The sequence below is a fragment of the Carettochelys insculpta genome, chromosome 3, assembly GCF_033958435.1.
Source record: "Carettochelys insculpta isolate YL-2023 chromosome 3, ASM3395843v1, whole genome shotgun sequence".
Lineage (NCBI taxonomy): Eukaryota > Metazoa > Chordata > Testudines > Carettochelyidae > Carettochelys > Carettochelys insculpta.
In genome coordinates this window covers 140,747,437-140,759,925 of record NC_134139.1, presented here as the reverse complement: position 1 = coordinate 140,759,925, position 12,489 = coordinate 140,747,437, and the positions used below count along the sequence as shown (strand labels likewise).

Sequence of the window (12,489 nt, the reverse complement as noted above, 5' to 3'; positions counted from 1 at the left end):
GTGAAAAATAGTAGAAGAGAACACTACTGTTGCTATACTAGTAATTAAACAAAACAGAAAAAAATAGGGTTTGAATTGGAATGCTTATGCTTGAAGAAAGGGTTGGCTAGAGGAGGTTGATGGCGCTAGTTCCTTTGGGGCACTGACACACATCTTGAAGAGTTGGGGTCTTGCTCCTCAAATAATGCCTTGGCCCCTCAGTCTTCCTAAAGGCCTCTAGCACTTTTTCAGTTGTGAATCTTTTGGGTGGGAGAGTCTCCGCCAACACTTCTGCAACCTTTCATGCCTCCAGTTACATGAGGCTGCTATTAGAAAATCTTCTCCTTGTGAATCCAACAACTCCTCCTCTAGATTATCCATCTCAGTATTTTCTGTGATATTCTACAGAGTCTTCTCAAACCCCTTAAAATCATCATCTGAGGGCAAAGTTTTTCCCAAACTCCATTCACGTTGGTCTGCATGATTTCATGCCAGCACTCCCCAGTATATTCTTTACTGCAGCATAAATGTTGTAACCCCTTCAGAAGTCTTTGTGGACTAAAATGTCTTCACTTCTGTAGGTCCTTTGCCTAGGCAATTAAGGCTATGGACATAGTAAGCCTTAAATTACATTATAACTCCTTGGTCCACTGGCTGAAACAAGGAGGTTGTATTAGGAGGCAAAAATGCAACTGGGGTGAGTCATTAGGGGCATATGTCCCAAAACTCCCTGGAGGGAAAGGCCAGGGCTCAGCCAGCAAGGCCAGAATCCCTGGGTGTCTGGGAGGACTAGAGGGAGCAAAGGAGGGCCTGGCACCAACAGCAGGAGTACCCCCCCCCTGCCCACTGGCAGCAGTGAGGAAGCAGAATGTTGCAGTCCCAGCTCACTCTGCTCTCCCAGTGTGTTCCTTGGAGGGGCTGGGGGGGCAGGGTCACACACTGTCCCTGTGCTCACTGTCTGCATTGCTCCACATCTCCTGGCAGTGCATGTAAGGAGGCTAGATCCTTGCTACTGGTGCTGTCCCTGTGCACCGCAGTGGGTGAGGTCAGTGCGAGGAGGGAGAACAGGCAGGGAGAGGTCATGTGGTTAGTCCCCCCCCTCACTCGGCATCCCTGAACACCACTTTGATGTCATGATGAAAATCATCGAGGGAAACTGTGTGTCCTAGTGCATAGCCTCCTTACAGGAAAAAAATTTTGATGGGAATATCCTTTTTGGCACAATACAGCTGAATATCAGGCATGAAATAATGAAAAAAAACTGTGTTAAAAAATTAGGCAACTTTTGGCAATCCTTGTGATTAGACTTCCCCGTGACAAGCAGAAGCTTGTTATATTGCGTACATGCGCTAGGATTCTCCATGGTAAAACAGGAGTGGCTTAACTTAAAATCCCCAGCAAAATTCCTTCCAAGCAAAAGCTAAGCAGTCTCTTGCAGCTTTAAAGTTAGTTCTTGTTTTGTCTTCTTAGGAACACAGATCAGGTGCAGCAAGATTCTGTCAGGCATCTTTTTCCAGAACAGCCCAGTCTCATTAAACACTTGAAATTTCTCCTCTTAATTATGGGAGCAAATGTCTCAAGAAAAGCAGTGGCTGCTTTTTCAGCAGCACCTGGCACTTTTCCCCATTCACCTTAGTGTTAAGTAAAAATAACAAGAAGTCCTGTGGCACCCTATAGACTAATTGATATTTTGGAGCATAAGCTTTCGTGGGCAAAGGCCCGTTTTGTCAAATGAATCTGAAAGCTTATGCTCCAAAATATCGGTTAGTCTATAAGGTGCCACAGGACTTCTTGTTGTTTTTGAAGATAGACTAACACAGCTACCTCTCTGATAAACATTATGTAAGTTTGTCCTAGCTTTAAACCTGTTAAACCACCCATGACTTGCCACAAATGGTTCTTCATAACTAGCACTTTCACCTACCTTCTTCAAGTCTTCATAAAGACTCAGAGCATTCTCTTGAATCACCATAAGGCTGACACAGGTACTTTATTGGTATTGGTCTTCTAACCACAAAATCAACAATTTCTCCACGTGAAGTGGTGCCACTTTCTGGTGGTGTGGTTGAGTGCATGGGTGTAAATGCATGGGTGAATCTAAACTTCTGGCTTTCTTTGGTATGTGCTTGGTTTAAGTTGTTCCACAGTCATATTTGTAATGGTGTTTTTGCTTGCTCTGAATACTTCATTATATCAAATTTCATTTAAAAATTTATGGCTTTCCTTTTCCTTGGTACAGGTGTATCACTACCACTACTAGTCTGCTTGTTAGCCAAGGGTAGGGTTGGCTTTTTGGTTCACAGATGGAGGGAATTTACATTGATTTCCCCGGGAAGGCAGCAAGCAAGCAACAGAGTAACACTTGTACACTCATCCCTCATTAAACAAGTACTTTACTTACAAGTACTCGCTAAAATGAGGGACACACATGCCTACCTGTGTTCACTAGATGAGTGAACTCGCCCTGCTAGTACAAGCCTTAGACCCAACCCACAGCAGCCTGGCCCCGCCAGCCCCACAGACCCAACCCACCACAGCTTGAACCCCCCACCACCAGCTCCATAGCCCCAACCCACTGCAACCTTAACACCCGCTAGCCCTGCAGACCCAACCTGCTGTAGCCTTAACCCCCTCGCCCCCTGCCTGACCCACAGCCCCAGCCTGCTGCGTCCTGAACCCCCGCCATCCTCACAGAACCGACCTGCCATGGCCTTAACCCACCCTACGGACCCAACCTGCAGTAGCCTGAACCCTTCCCCTGCCCCATGGACCTAACCCACCACAGCCTTAACTGCCCCCTAGCCCTCCCCATGGACCCAACACGCCATCAGGTTTTAACCCTCCCTCCTGCTCATGGTCCCAAACTGCCCCCAGCCTTTAACCCTTTCCAACCCTCCCCAACCCAAAGTTAATTTATCTTTCAAAAACAGCACCACCTGCTGCCACTCCTTTGTTGAATCAGGAGCACTTGGAACCAATCAGAGACTTTTACATGTATTTTAATGGGAATTTAGTGTCCCTCTTACGAGTTTCACTTATGAGCAGAAAGTTGGGAACCAGCTGGGCTGGCATCGCGAGGAATTAATATACTTACAGGGCCAGCCACAGTCTCCTGGTTACCCCTCCCACCTGCAGGCTGAATCCAGCCCCAGCTTACCAGGAGGCAGCAAGCAGGAGGAGTGTGGTTTGGAAGGCTCTAGAAGAGCAATGCATGGCCGTGCAGCCGGGGCCTTTGAGAAAAGGATGCTTTGAAGGGGAAAAGGCCACTTCTCTCCAGCCCCTGGCTGTGCAGCTGGCTGCTGCAGTGTTTCAGACTTCTGGCCCATGCTTCTGCTGTTAGCTGTTTCCTGCTCCTTCTGCCTGCTCACCTAATGTGGGCTTTGTGTGTGCGTGAATGTTTGTAAGTTGGGAAGTACTTGTATAGAGTATCATCTGCCACTTCAGGACAAGTACTTTAGTGAATGGGGTTTTACCTGTAAAGTGTGCATGTCGGTTTTGAAGAATGGCATCCCATGATATTTTGTCCTATAAAATGTTGCCTTTATAAGCAAATAAGCAGACAATGTTACATTATAGGATGGAGGTTGAAAACTTAGTTTGCTAGAAATAGCCTTGCAGTTGTTTTGAGGCTAATGTGCTCAAATACAAGTAACAGCTAAGGTGTGTGTGTGAGTGAGTGAAACATTGGTTTTCATCAGTTAGTATTAACTGTAAATTACCAACAGTAATCCACCAAAATACAAACGCTTGGCAAAGATGGAGGCACAGGAAATTAAATGGGATTATTTCAAATAACCCCGCTAGTGTAGACCAGGACCTAGAGAGTCACACCATCCCTTTCCTTTTTAGATGACAGTTGCCAGCTTCCCAGGATAGTTGGCAGAGGAAGAGTGTGAATTAGATCTGTTGTGTGGTACCCCCCCAAGAGTAACATCTTCCTCACTGGAAGAGACACTTACCCCATTGTTAGTTCCCTCCTCTTTTCTCTCCTCCCTCCCAGTGACGAGAAGCAATATTAAAAGGTTAAGATCTTGACATCCTCCTTTTCAGAATTTCTAAGTACCAGGCCTAATCAGTGAAGTAGGGATGTGTGGATTATTCAGTTACTAGGTTTGAAAGAAGAAATTCTCCAGGATAGGGCTAGATTTCCCCTGCTCTTTTGGGCAGGGAGAGCTGTGTCTGAAACACTGCGTTTCGCAGTGGATGCAGCTGATGCACACCAACACTGTGGTGACTGCAATATTACTGCAGTGGTTCTCATGGCTTTGCCTTAGGGGGTTCCCCATGAATGTTCAGAAACAGCACAGTCTCTTCAGTGACTTTAAAAAAAAAAGTCTTTAGACTTTTAAAAAATAAACACACCCAGCTTAGCCCTCAGTTCTTTGGGCTTGGTTGAGGAATCCCTGCAAGCAATTTTATAAGCCAAGGGCTTTTCCACAGCCCCTCTACCGCTGCTGCAAGTGACACTGGCCAAGATGGGCAATAAAATGCCAAAAAAACTTAGGCGGAATCAAGATTTAAATTGCATCATTTATTTGTATGCATTCCAGCATGTTGTCTTCAAGTTTGTTGTAATAGTGAAGCGGCAGAGAGAAGAGTGGAGCTGGTGGTGTGTGTGGGTGGATGTGCAGGGCTGTGAATGTGGGGATGGAGCATATTCTGGTGTCTACTGTTAGATGTTGCTGTACTGAACAGTGGAGGGATTAGCTGGAGCAGGATGGCTGTGATATTTGAGTGTGTGCACCTAGAGGGATCAACTGTCCCTCCTTTTGATGCGGAGTTCTCTAGGCTGTGCCAATAGCCATGACTGATCTTGATAATGCCCGTGACAAAGCCAGTGGTCTAGCATATGTGATTCCTGTGCTTAGTGAAGGCAATGTATCAGGCAGCGTAGGCAGTGTATCAGGTGTTTTTGGAGTAAGTGTGAAGGTGTAATATTTGACTCACCCAAGCAAAAAGTGATTTTGCCTTACCAAAATAACCTGTAGTAGTCATGTGTTCTGGTTCTGCACCATTCTATGGCATCTAAAAGTGGGCGGGGCGGGGGGAGAGAACATGCATGCGTGTATTGGGAGGTCACATGAGGACGTGAGCATTAAGGCTGGGTTTCAGCAGTGGTGATTACCATACGTGTGTGTTTGGTTTTTAAGGTTTGAAGTCAGTCCTCTCACATTCTAGAAGTGTGGTAGGTACTACCGGGCAGCTTTAAATTGTTTAGTGAAATATTTGGGCATGTATTTTTAGAACTATTTGCACTCTGCTTTATTGTGGAGCTTATCATAAACCCTCTCCTGCCCAGTCTTCCTAATCTCCTGCCACAGTTTTTGTTTTGTTTTGTTTTGTTTTAAATAAAAACAGGCTTATGTATCATCAGGAAATAGGCTGGATTCCTCTGTTCATTTTCAGGCATTTTACATTTGGACTTTTCTACAAGTAGCACTTTCTGTAAAAACAAGTAATACTGGTTTTACTGTGATTAGATTTCACTGGGACTTTGACTTCTTAAAAAGTTGTTTTATTTCCCAATAATATTGCATTATTAGACTATCTTGCTGTTACACAGATTTTTTTTCATAGCTAGGTTTTTAATCTGAAGTGGTGTTTTTGATCCTACCACAGGGTCTCAAGAAGCACAATTCTACACTCTACGTGCAGCAAAAGCTTTGGCAATGACTGCACTAGATGTTATCTTCAAGCCGGACCTGTTGGGAAAAGTGCGAGAAGACTTCAGACAAGTGAAGCTAAAAGAGGAAGGCCGCTTAAATGTAACAGAACAAGGCAAAGAATCTGGCAAAGAGGCAGCACGTGCAGCATGTTAAATAAAGCTAATGCCTAAATTCCTCTGTTTAATGAAGTAAATGTTCTCCTTGAGCTCTAATGGATAAGAAATCTGTGTTCCAGCTAGAGGAAGTTTGCAGGCTTTTTTTTTTTCTTAAGGGGTATGGGGATGCCAAATGGCCTCATTACTTTCCAAAATTTCTTTCCTTTGGCAAATAACTTTATGCAGCTGTAACTTTGCATACTATAAAATGATATGTGCTTTTTGAATCTATTTGAGTGTTGATCCACAGTGACAGATGATTGATTGAATGTATTTGCACAGTAATATCAGTAATTGTGTACATCTACACCATCCAGCTATGGGGATAAGATGGTAGAATCATATAGAAACATTCACCTGTTAAAAATGCCCTAACTATATCAACCTGTCATGCTAAACTTTTGTGGGGAAGGACTGGAGGAGCCATTGGAAATGGCAGAGATGTTTAATGATTTCTTTTGTTTCTGTCTTCACTGAGAAATCTGAAGGAATGCCTGACATAGATAATGCTAGTGAAAAAGGGGTAGGTTTAGAAGTTGAAATAAGAATAGAACAAATTAAAATTTACTTAGAGAAATTAGATGTCTGCAAATCACCAGGGCCTGATGAAATGCATCCTAGAATCCTCAAGGAGCTGATAGAAGAGGTATCTGAGCCTTTAGCAATCATTTTTGGAAAATCGTGGGAGACGGGAGAGATTCCAGAAGACTGGAAAAGGGCAAATATAGTACCCATTTATAAAAAGGGGAACAAGAATAACCCGGGAAACTACAGGCCAGTCAGCTTAACTTCTGTGCCAGGAAAGATAATGGAGCAGGTCATTAAAGAAATCATCTGCAAGCAATTGGAAGGTGGTAAGGTGATAGGGAACAGCCAGCACAGTTTTGTTAATAACAGATCATGTCAGACCAATCTGATAGCTTTCTTTGATAGAATAACAAGTCTTGTGGATAAGGGAGAAGCGGTGGATGTGGTATACCTAGACTTCAGTAAAGCATTTGACACGGTCTAATATAATATACTTATCAATAAAGTATGCAAATACAACTTAGATGGGGCTACTATAAGGTGGGTGAACAACTGGCTGGATAACCGTACCCAAAGAGTAGTTATTAGTGGTTTTCAGTCCTGCTGGCAAAGTATAACTAGTGGGGTTCCGCAGGGGTCTGTTTTAGGACCGGTTCTGTTCAATATCTTCATTAACGATTTAGATATTGACATAGAAAGTACACTTATTATGTTTGCAGATGATACCAAGCTGGGAGAGGTTGCAACTTCTTTGGAGGATAGGGTCATAATTCAAAAGGATCTGGATAAACTGGAGAAATGGGCTGAGGTAAACAGGATGAAGTTTAATAAGGACAAATGCAAAGTGCTCCACTTAGGAAGGAACAATCAGTGTCACACACACAATGGGAAAGGACTGCCTAGGAATGAGTACAGCAGAAAGGGATCTAGGGGTTATAGTGGACCACAAGCTAAATATGAGTCAATAGTGTGATGCTGTTGCGAAAAAGGCAAACGTGATTCTAGGATGCATTAATAGGTGTGTTGTGAACAAGACACAAGAAGTCATTCTTCTGCTTTACTCTGCGCTGGTTAGGCCTCAGCTGGACTATTGCGTCCAGTTCTGGGCACTGCAGTTCAGGAAGGATGTGGAGAAATTGGAGAGGGTCCAGAGGAGAGCAACGAGAATGATCAAAGGTCTAGAGAACATGACCTATGAAGAAAGGCTGAAAGAATTGGGCTTGTTTAGTTTAGAAAAGAGAAGGCTGAGGGGAGACATGATAGCAGTTTTCAGGTATCTAAAAGGGTGTCATAAGGCAGAGGGAGGGAACTTGTTCTCCTTGCCTCTGAGGATAGAACAAGAGGCAATGGACTGAAATTGCAGCAGGGGAGGTTCAGGTTGGACATTAGGAAAAAGTTCCTAACTGTCAGGGTGATCAAACACTGGAACGAATTGCCAAGGGAGGTGGCAGAATCTCCATCACTGGAGATATTTAAGAAGAGGTTAGATAGATGGCTTTCAGGGATGGTCTAGAAAGTGCTTGGTCCTGCCATGAGGGCAGGGGGCTGGACTCGATGGCCTCTCGAGGTCCCTTCCAGTCCTACTCTTCTATGATTTGTTGAAATCTGTGCATGCTGTATATTTTCTAGGTAAAGTACGGAAAGTAACCTACCAGGGAGGATAAATCTGTATATTTTAGCCAAATAGGATGCCTGTAATCAAAGTTCTAAATACTTATATAGGTGCCTAATTTGGTAGCCTTATTTTCCAGTGGTGCTGAGTTCTTTGCATCTCCTATGGAACTTAATTGGAACTTTACTTCCAAAAACAAGGGCTTGCTGATTGAAGTTCAACTTAGGACTCATCTGCAGGAGAAAGCTGTACCTATTTAAAGGTGTGAATTTTGTTTAAAGTTAATTCAGTTAAACAAGTACAAAAAGCTTCATAGACATTCATTTATATTGTGGCTTAATTTAAGATTAAGAAGCTGATTAAGCTAAACCAAAAAAGTGTAGGCAAGATTTTGCTTAAATTGATTAAAGCTGTTTTTAATCCAAAACCAGAGACCTCATCAAATCCACGTAAATATAATATGTCTTGGCCCTGGGGCTTTGTCTCAAGGAACCAGTCTCCCTAGCTCTCATTCCTCTCAAGTTCCAAATCATGTAATTGAAAGACTTGAATTCAACATTTAAAATAACCAAGAAAAGAGAACAGCTGTGATCAATAGAATGTAATTAAAACAAAATTAGTGTTTTTTCCAGATACATGCCTGACTTAGATTTTTTTTTCCCCTAATGTTGATGGATAATGAAGTAAATTATATACAACTATACTTGTTCTCCATGTACTTAGTTTCTCTAGTAATTTACAGAACTGTGTATTGTCTGTTCAAGACTTCCAGAAAGACGTTATACAAATTTAAAACACAACTTTTGTATTCAAAATGCTGCATGTTAAGTGTTGATTATAGTGTTGATATTCCAATTGGTTTTAAATTATAAGTCCTAGCAAAGGAAATTGCAAATTGTGACAAATAAAAATTTTCATAATCATCTTGTTTAAAGTTTACTTCTACCATTTTTTTGTTCCTCGAGCAACTTCCTTACCTGTACTTGATCTTACACATAATGTAAGACTTCAGTCTAATATTTTCAGTTCTGAATTATAGATCACATGCATTCTTTTTTCCTTGGATCTTCCAGAAGTTACATTTTACCCAATGCTGTAAAATAGCAGGCCTTTGTTTCTTCAGAGGTTTACAAAAAATACTGTTGTATCTCCATATTTATCTGGACATTTCAAGCTGTCATCAATGGATCCTTTTATCTAGCAGTATTTGTCCTTGGATTATTTTGTCTACATGTTGAATGAACAGTCTCCTTTTAAGAGCTTGCCTATATCCAAAGTTCTATAAGTTTTTGGATAGGAACATAAATATGTTTCCCTGAAGTTTTTCAATGCACTCTTAGCACCAATGTGTCAGTTGAGGTTGTACAAACTCTCATCTCAAAATATCTGCTCTGACCAAGAGAACCCAGCTAGCAGCTAACCACGAATGTGTGTATGGTCTCCAGCTGTGAGAGATGACAATGCTGTTTTTCCATTTAGTTATTAAAATGCCCTCAGGTGAGATTTTTCTCAGTAGAGGTTTTCTTATTGGATAGAATTGAAACAACTCTCCTGCATCAATATTGTTTAAAGTGCCCTGACAGCAGATTTGATCAATTGGCAAGACCAAAGGTTAAAAGAAGGATTTATAGTATTTTCCCTTCCGAACCCTTTCTCAGATTGAAAATGTCAACGCAAAACTATTCCTGTAATAGAGACTTCTGATGAAATTGGAGCAGGGGAGGGAGGCAAAGGGAGATTGGGAGGGCCACTGGGAATGTCAGCTGTTTACCATATCCAGCTTCATGTTTCTGGTCCCCTCAAGATGAGTTACTGTAGCCAACCAGGCTCGGATTCCCCAGAGACGAGGCTGCACCCAGAAGGCGAGTGCTATATTTGGTTTATTGAAAGCGCGTGACACCCGTGACGGGAGCCCCGGAGACGCCGCAGTCACCAGTGGGGGAAGACCCAACGCGCCAGAGCTTCCCTCGGGGAGAGGCTCTGTAACAGGCCCCCTAACACCAGCTGATAAAGCTGAACTGATTAACATAAGATTGCCTAAAATTGCCTATGCATTTCTTATCACTATCTCTTGTGGCCTACTGCCAGCGTAGCCTTGAAATCTTGGCAAGCGCAGCTTGTTCTGCAGCAGTTCCCATGGCAGTTATTTTGCAGCTTTTCACCTTGCACAGACTGGTCTGTTTAGATTCTCCTGAGGGTTCACAGAGGGGTTGGACTGCACTCTCGACTGTTACAATGTCTTCTCGCACCCTACAGTTACCCTGTATGGTTCCCTGCATGTGTGCAGAGACCTTGAAACAAATCTCTCTTCCTTGCTGCTTGTCTCCTGCTGGGGGGACGGGATAAAAAGGACGGCAAACGAGAGCATCTACACACACAAGGGGCCCCTTTCAAAATAAGGGGCTACAAAAGCCTGTGGAGGGGGTCGCAGGGCGCAGAAGCGCAACGGGGGCAACAGCAAGCTGCCCCTTTAAAGGGCCCTTCCCAGACACACGCAGCCTGCCCGTGGAGCTGCCCCAAGCCCTGCTGACAGTGCCCACATCCATGGACCCAGAGCAGCAGCAGCAGCTTGATGTCCTGCAGGCTGTCACCCATCAAGCAGGCGCCTTGCTAAGCACTGCATGGGTGGTTGCTCAGCAGCTCCTGGCAGGGTAGCCCTCCCCATGGGCAGAAGGGGATGCCCCGGACCATCAGGCCCTCCTGTCCCCCTGCCCCCTTATCAGGTGCTCTGCTGGCTCTGGAGCCACCTCACCAGCTCTGAGTGATGGGAGACCTAGTCACGGGGGAGTGGGATGATGCCATGTGGCTCCGGAATTTCAGGATGTGCCAGCAGACATTCCTGGAGCTCTGCCAGCAGCTGAACCCCCACTCTGAGGCACCCGCATGCAGCACGCCCTCCCCATGGAGAAGAGGGTTGCGATAGCTGTCTGGAAGCTGCCACTCCGGACAGCTACTGCTCCGTGGGGCACCAATTTGGTGTGGGCAAGGCCACAGTTGGGGGCCGTCATCATGGAGGTAAGAAGGCCCAGGCATACACCCAATGGAGAGGCCGGGGAGGGAGGCCAGGCACATTCTGCACACCCAAATATGTCCCCTCCCTCCAGGTGGTCCGTGCGCTCAATGCCCTGCTGCTCCAGAGGGTCATCCACATCAGGGGTCTGGATGTGGCTGTCACAGGCTTTGCCGCAATGGGGTTCCCAGAGTGTTTCGGGGCTCTCAACAGGAGCCACATCCCTATCCATGCTCCAGAGCACAGTGGTAGATGATTTATAAACAGGAATGGCTACTACCTGGTGGTCCTGGAGGCCATGGTTGACAGCTGGGGCCGGTTCCAGGATGTCTGTGTGGGCTGGCCCAGCTGCACCATGTTCCAGAACTCAGCCCTGTGCTGCCGGCTGGAGGCAGGGACCTACATCCCCTAGAAGGAGATCCCACTGCGGGACACCACCATGCCCCTCTGACTGGTGGCAGATGTGGCATACCCGCTCTAGCCGTGGCTCATGCACCCCTACACAGGCCACCTCACCGCCAGCCAGGAGCAATTCAACACCCAGCTGAACCACACCTGGCAAGTGGTTGAGCAGACCTTTGGGCGTCTCAAGGGCCAGTGGCGATGTCTCCTGGCCCACCTGGACGTTGACCTTCCCAATGTACCCCATCTTGTGGGCACCGGCTGCACACTCATGCAGGGGTGGGTGGCCAAGGGTGGCACAGGCTACCTCCCAGCAAGCCGCCGCCCTTAGCCACCAGGCCCACCACGAAGGGGTCCAGGTCTGGGAGTCCCTGCAGCGATATTTTGATGGAGGGCCCCAGGTGGCAGGGGAGGCAGCAGGGGCATGTGGTGGGTGGTGGCAGCCGGGCCACTAGCTCCAGGTAGGAGGTGGCAATATTGTTGAAGGTGGCCATTAAGGCCCCCTGGCCTCCCAGCCTCAGGCGGCCTCCTGCTCCTTGAAGTGCAGCCACTGCTCTGTGATTTCCACCTGGTATGGCAGGGTGGCAGCTACATGGGGGTCCACGCCCGTTCATCCCTGGCTCCAGCAAGGTCAGGCCCATCCCAGCACTGATGGTGCCCCCAGGCAGGTGTGGTCCATCAGCCTGGGGGGGCTGTTTGGGACCACCAATGGTGAGAGACAGTCCCGGGCCTTGGATGGTGCGGCTGCAGAAATGGGAAGAGAGAGGAAGGCTGAGTACTGCGCCCTGCCCTGTGGCCTGTGCCCCGTCTTCCCCCACATGGGTGCCGGGTCCCTGTCCCTTGACCCCCCCAATCCATGTGTCCAGTGGCCCTGTGGGGAGCCCCTTTGTGTGGTCCACCCCCACACCCCTTCTCCTGGGGGGCAGGGTGTGGCGCTGTCTGCAGAAGCGTGTGCTGATGGGCACTGGCAGCCGTGCTGCCAATCCTGGGGGCTGTAGGCTGCCAGGGCCCTGGTGAGCCAGGGTCTGTGGGGAGCCCCTGGTCATGTATGGTGCCCCTGCCGCATGCCCTAGGGGGGTGTGCCAAGGGGGTGGGGGAAGCCCATCAGGCAGATGCCCAGCTGGAGTTGCAGGAGGG

General features: G+C 46.4%; 1 protein-coding gene across 1 annotated transcript in view; it reads left to right on the top strand.

The window, feature by feature from the left end:
* PM20D2 (peptidase M20 domain containing 2) overlaps positions 1 to 8,907 on the top strand; it is a 35,087-nt gene extending 26,180 nt beyond the window's left edge. The window contains exon 7 of the mRNA XM_074990893.1: positions 5,599 to 8,907. Within this exon, the coding sequence (XP_074846994.1) occupies positions 5,599 to 5,798 (200 nt within the window). The 3' untranslated portion in view covers positions 5,799 to 8,907. The remainder of the gene's footprint in view (positions 1 to 5,598) is intronic.
* Positions 8,908 to 12,489: the final 3,582 nt, after the last annotated feature.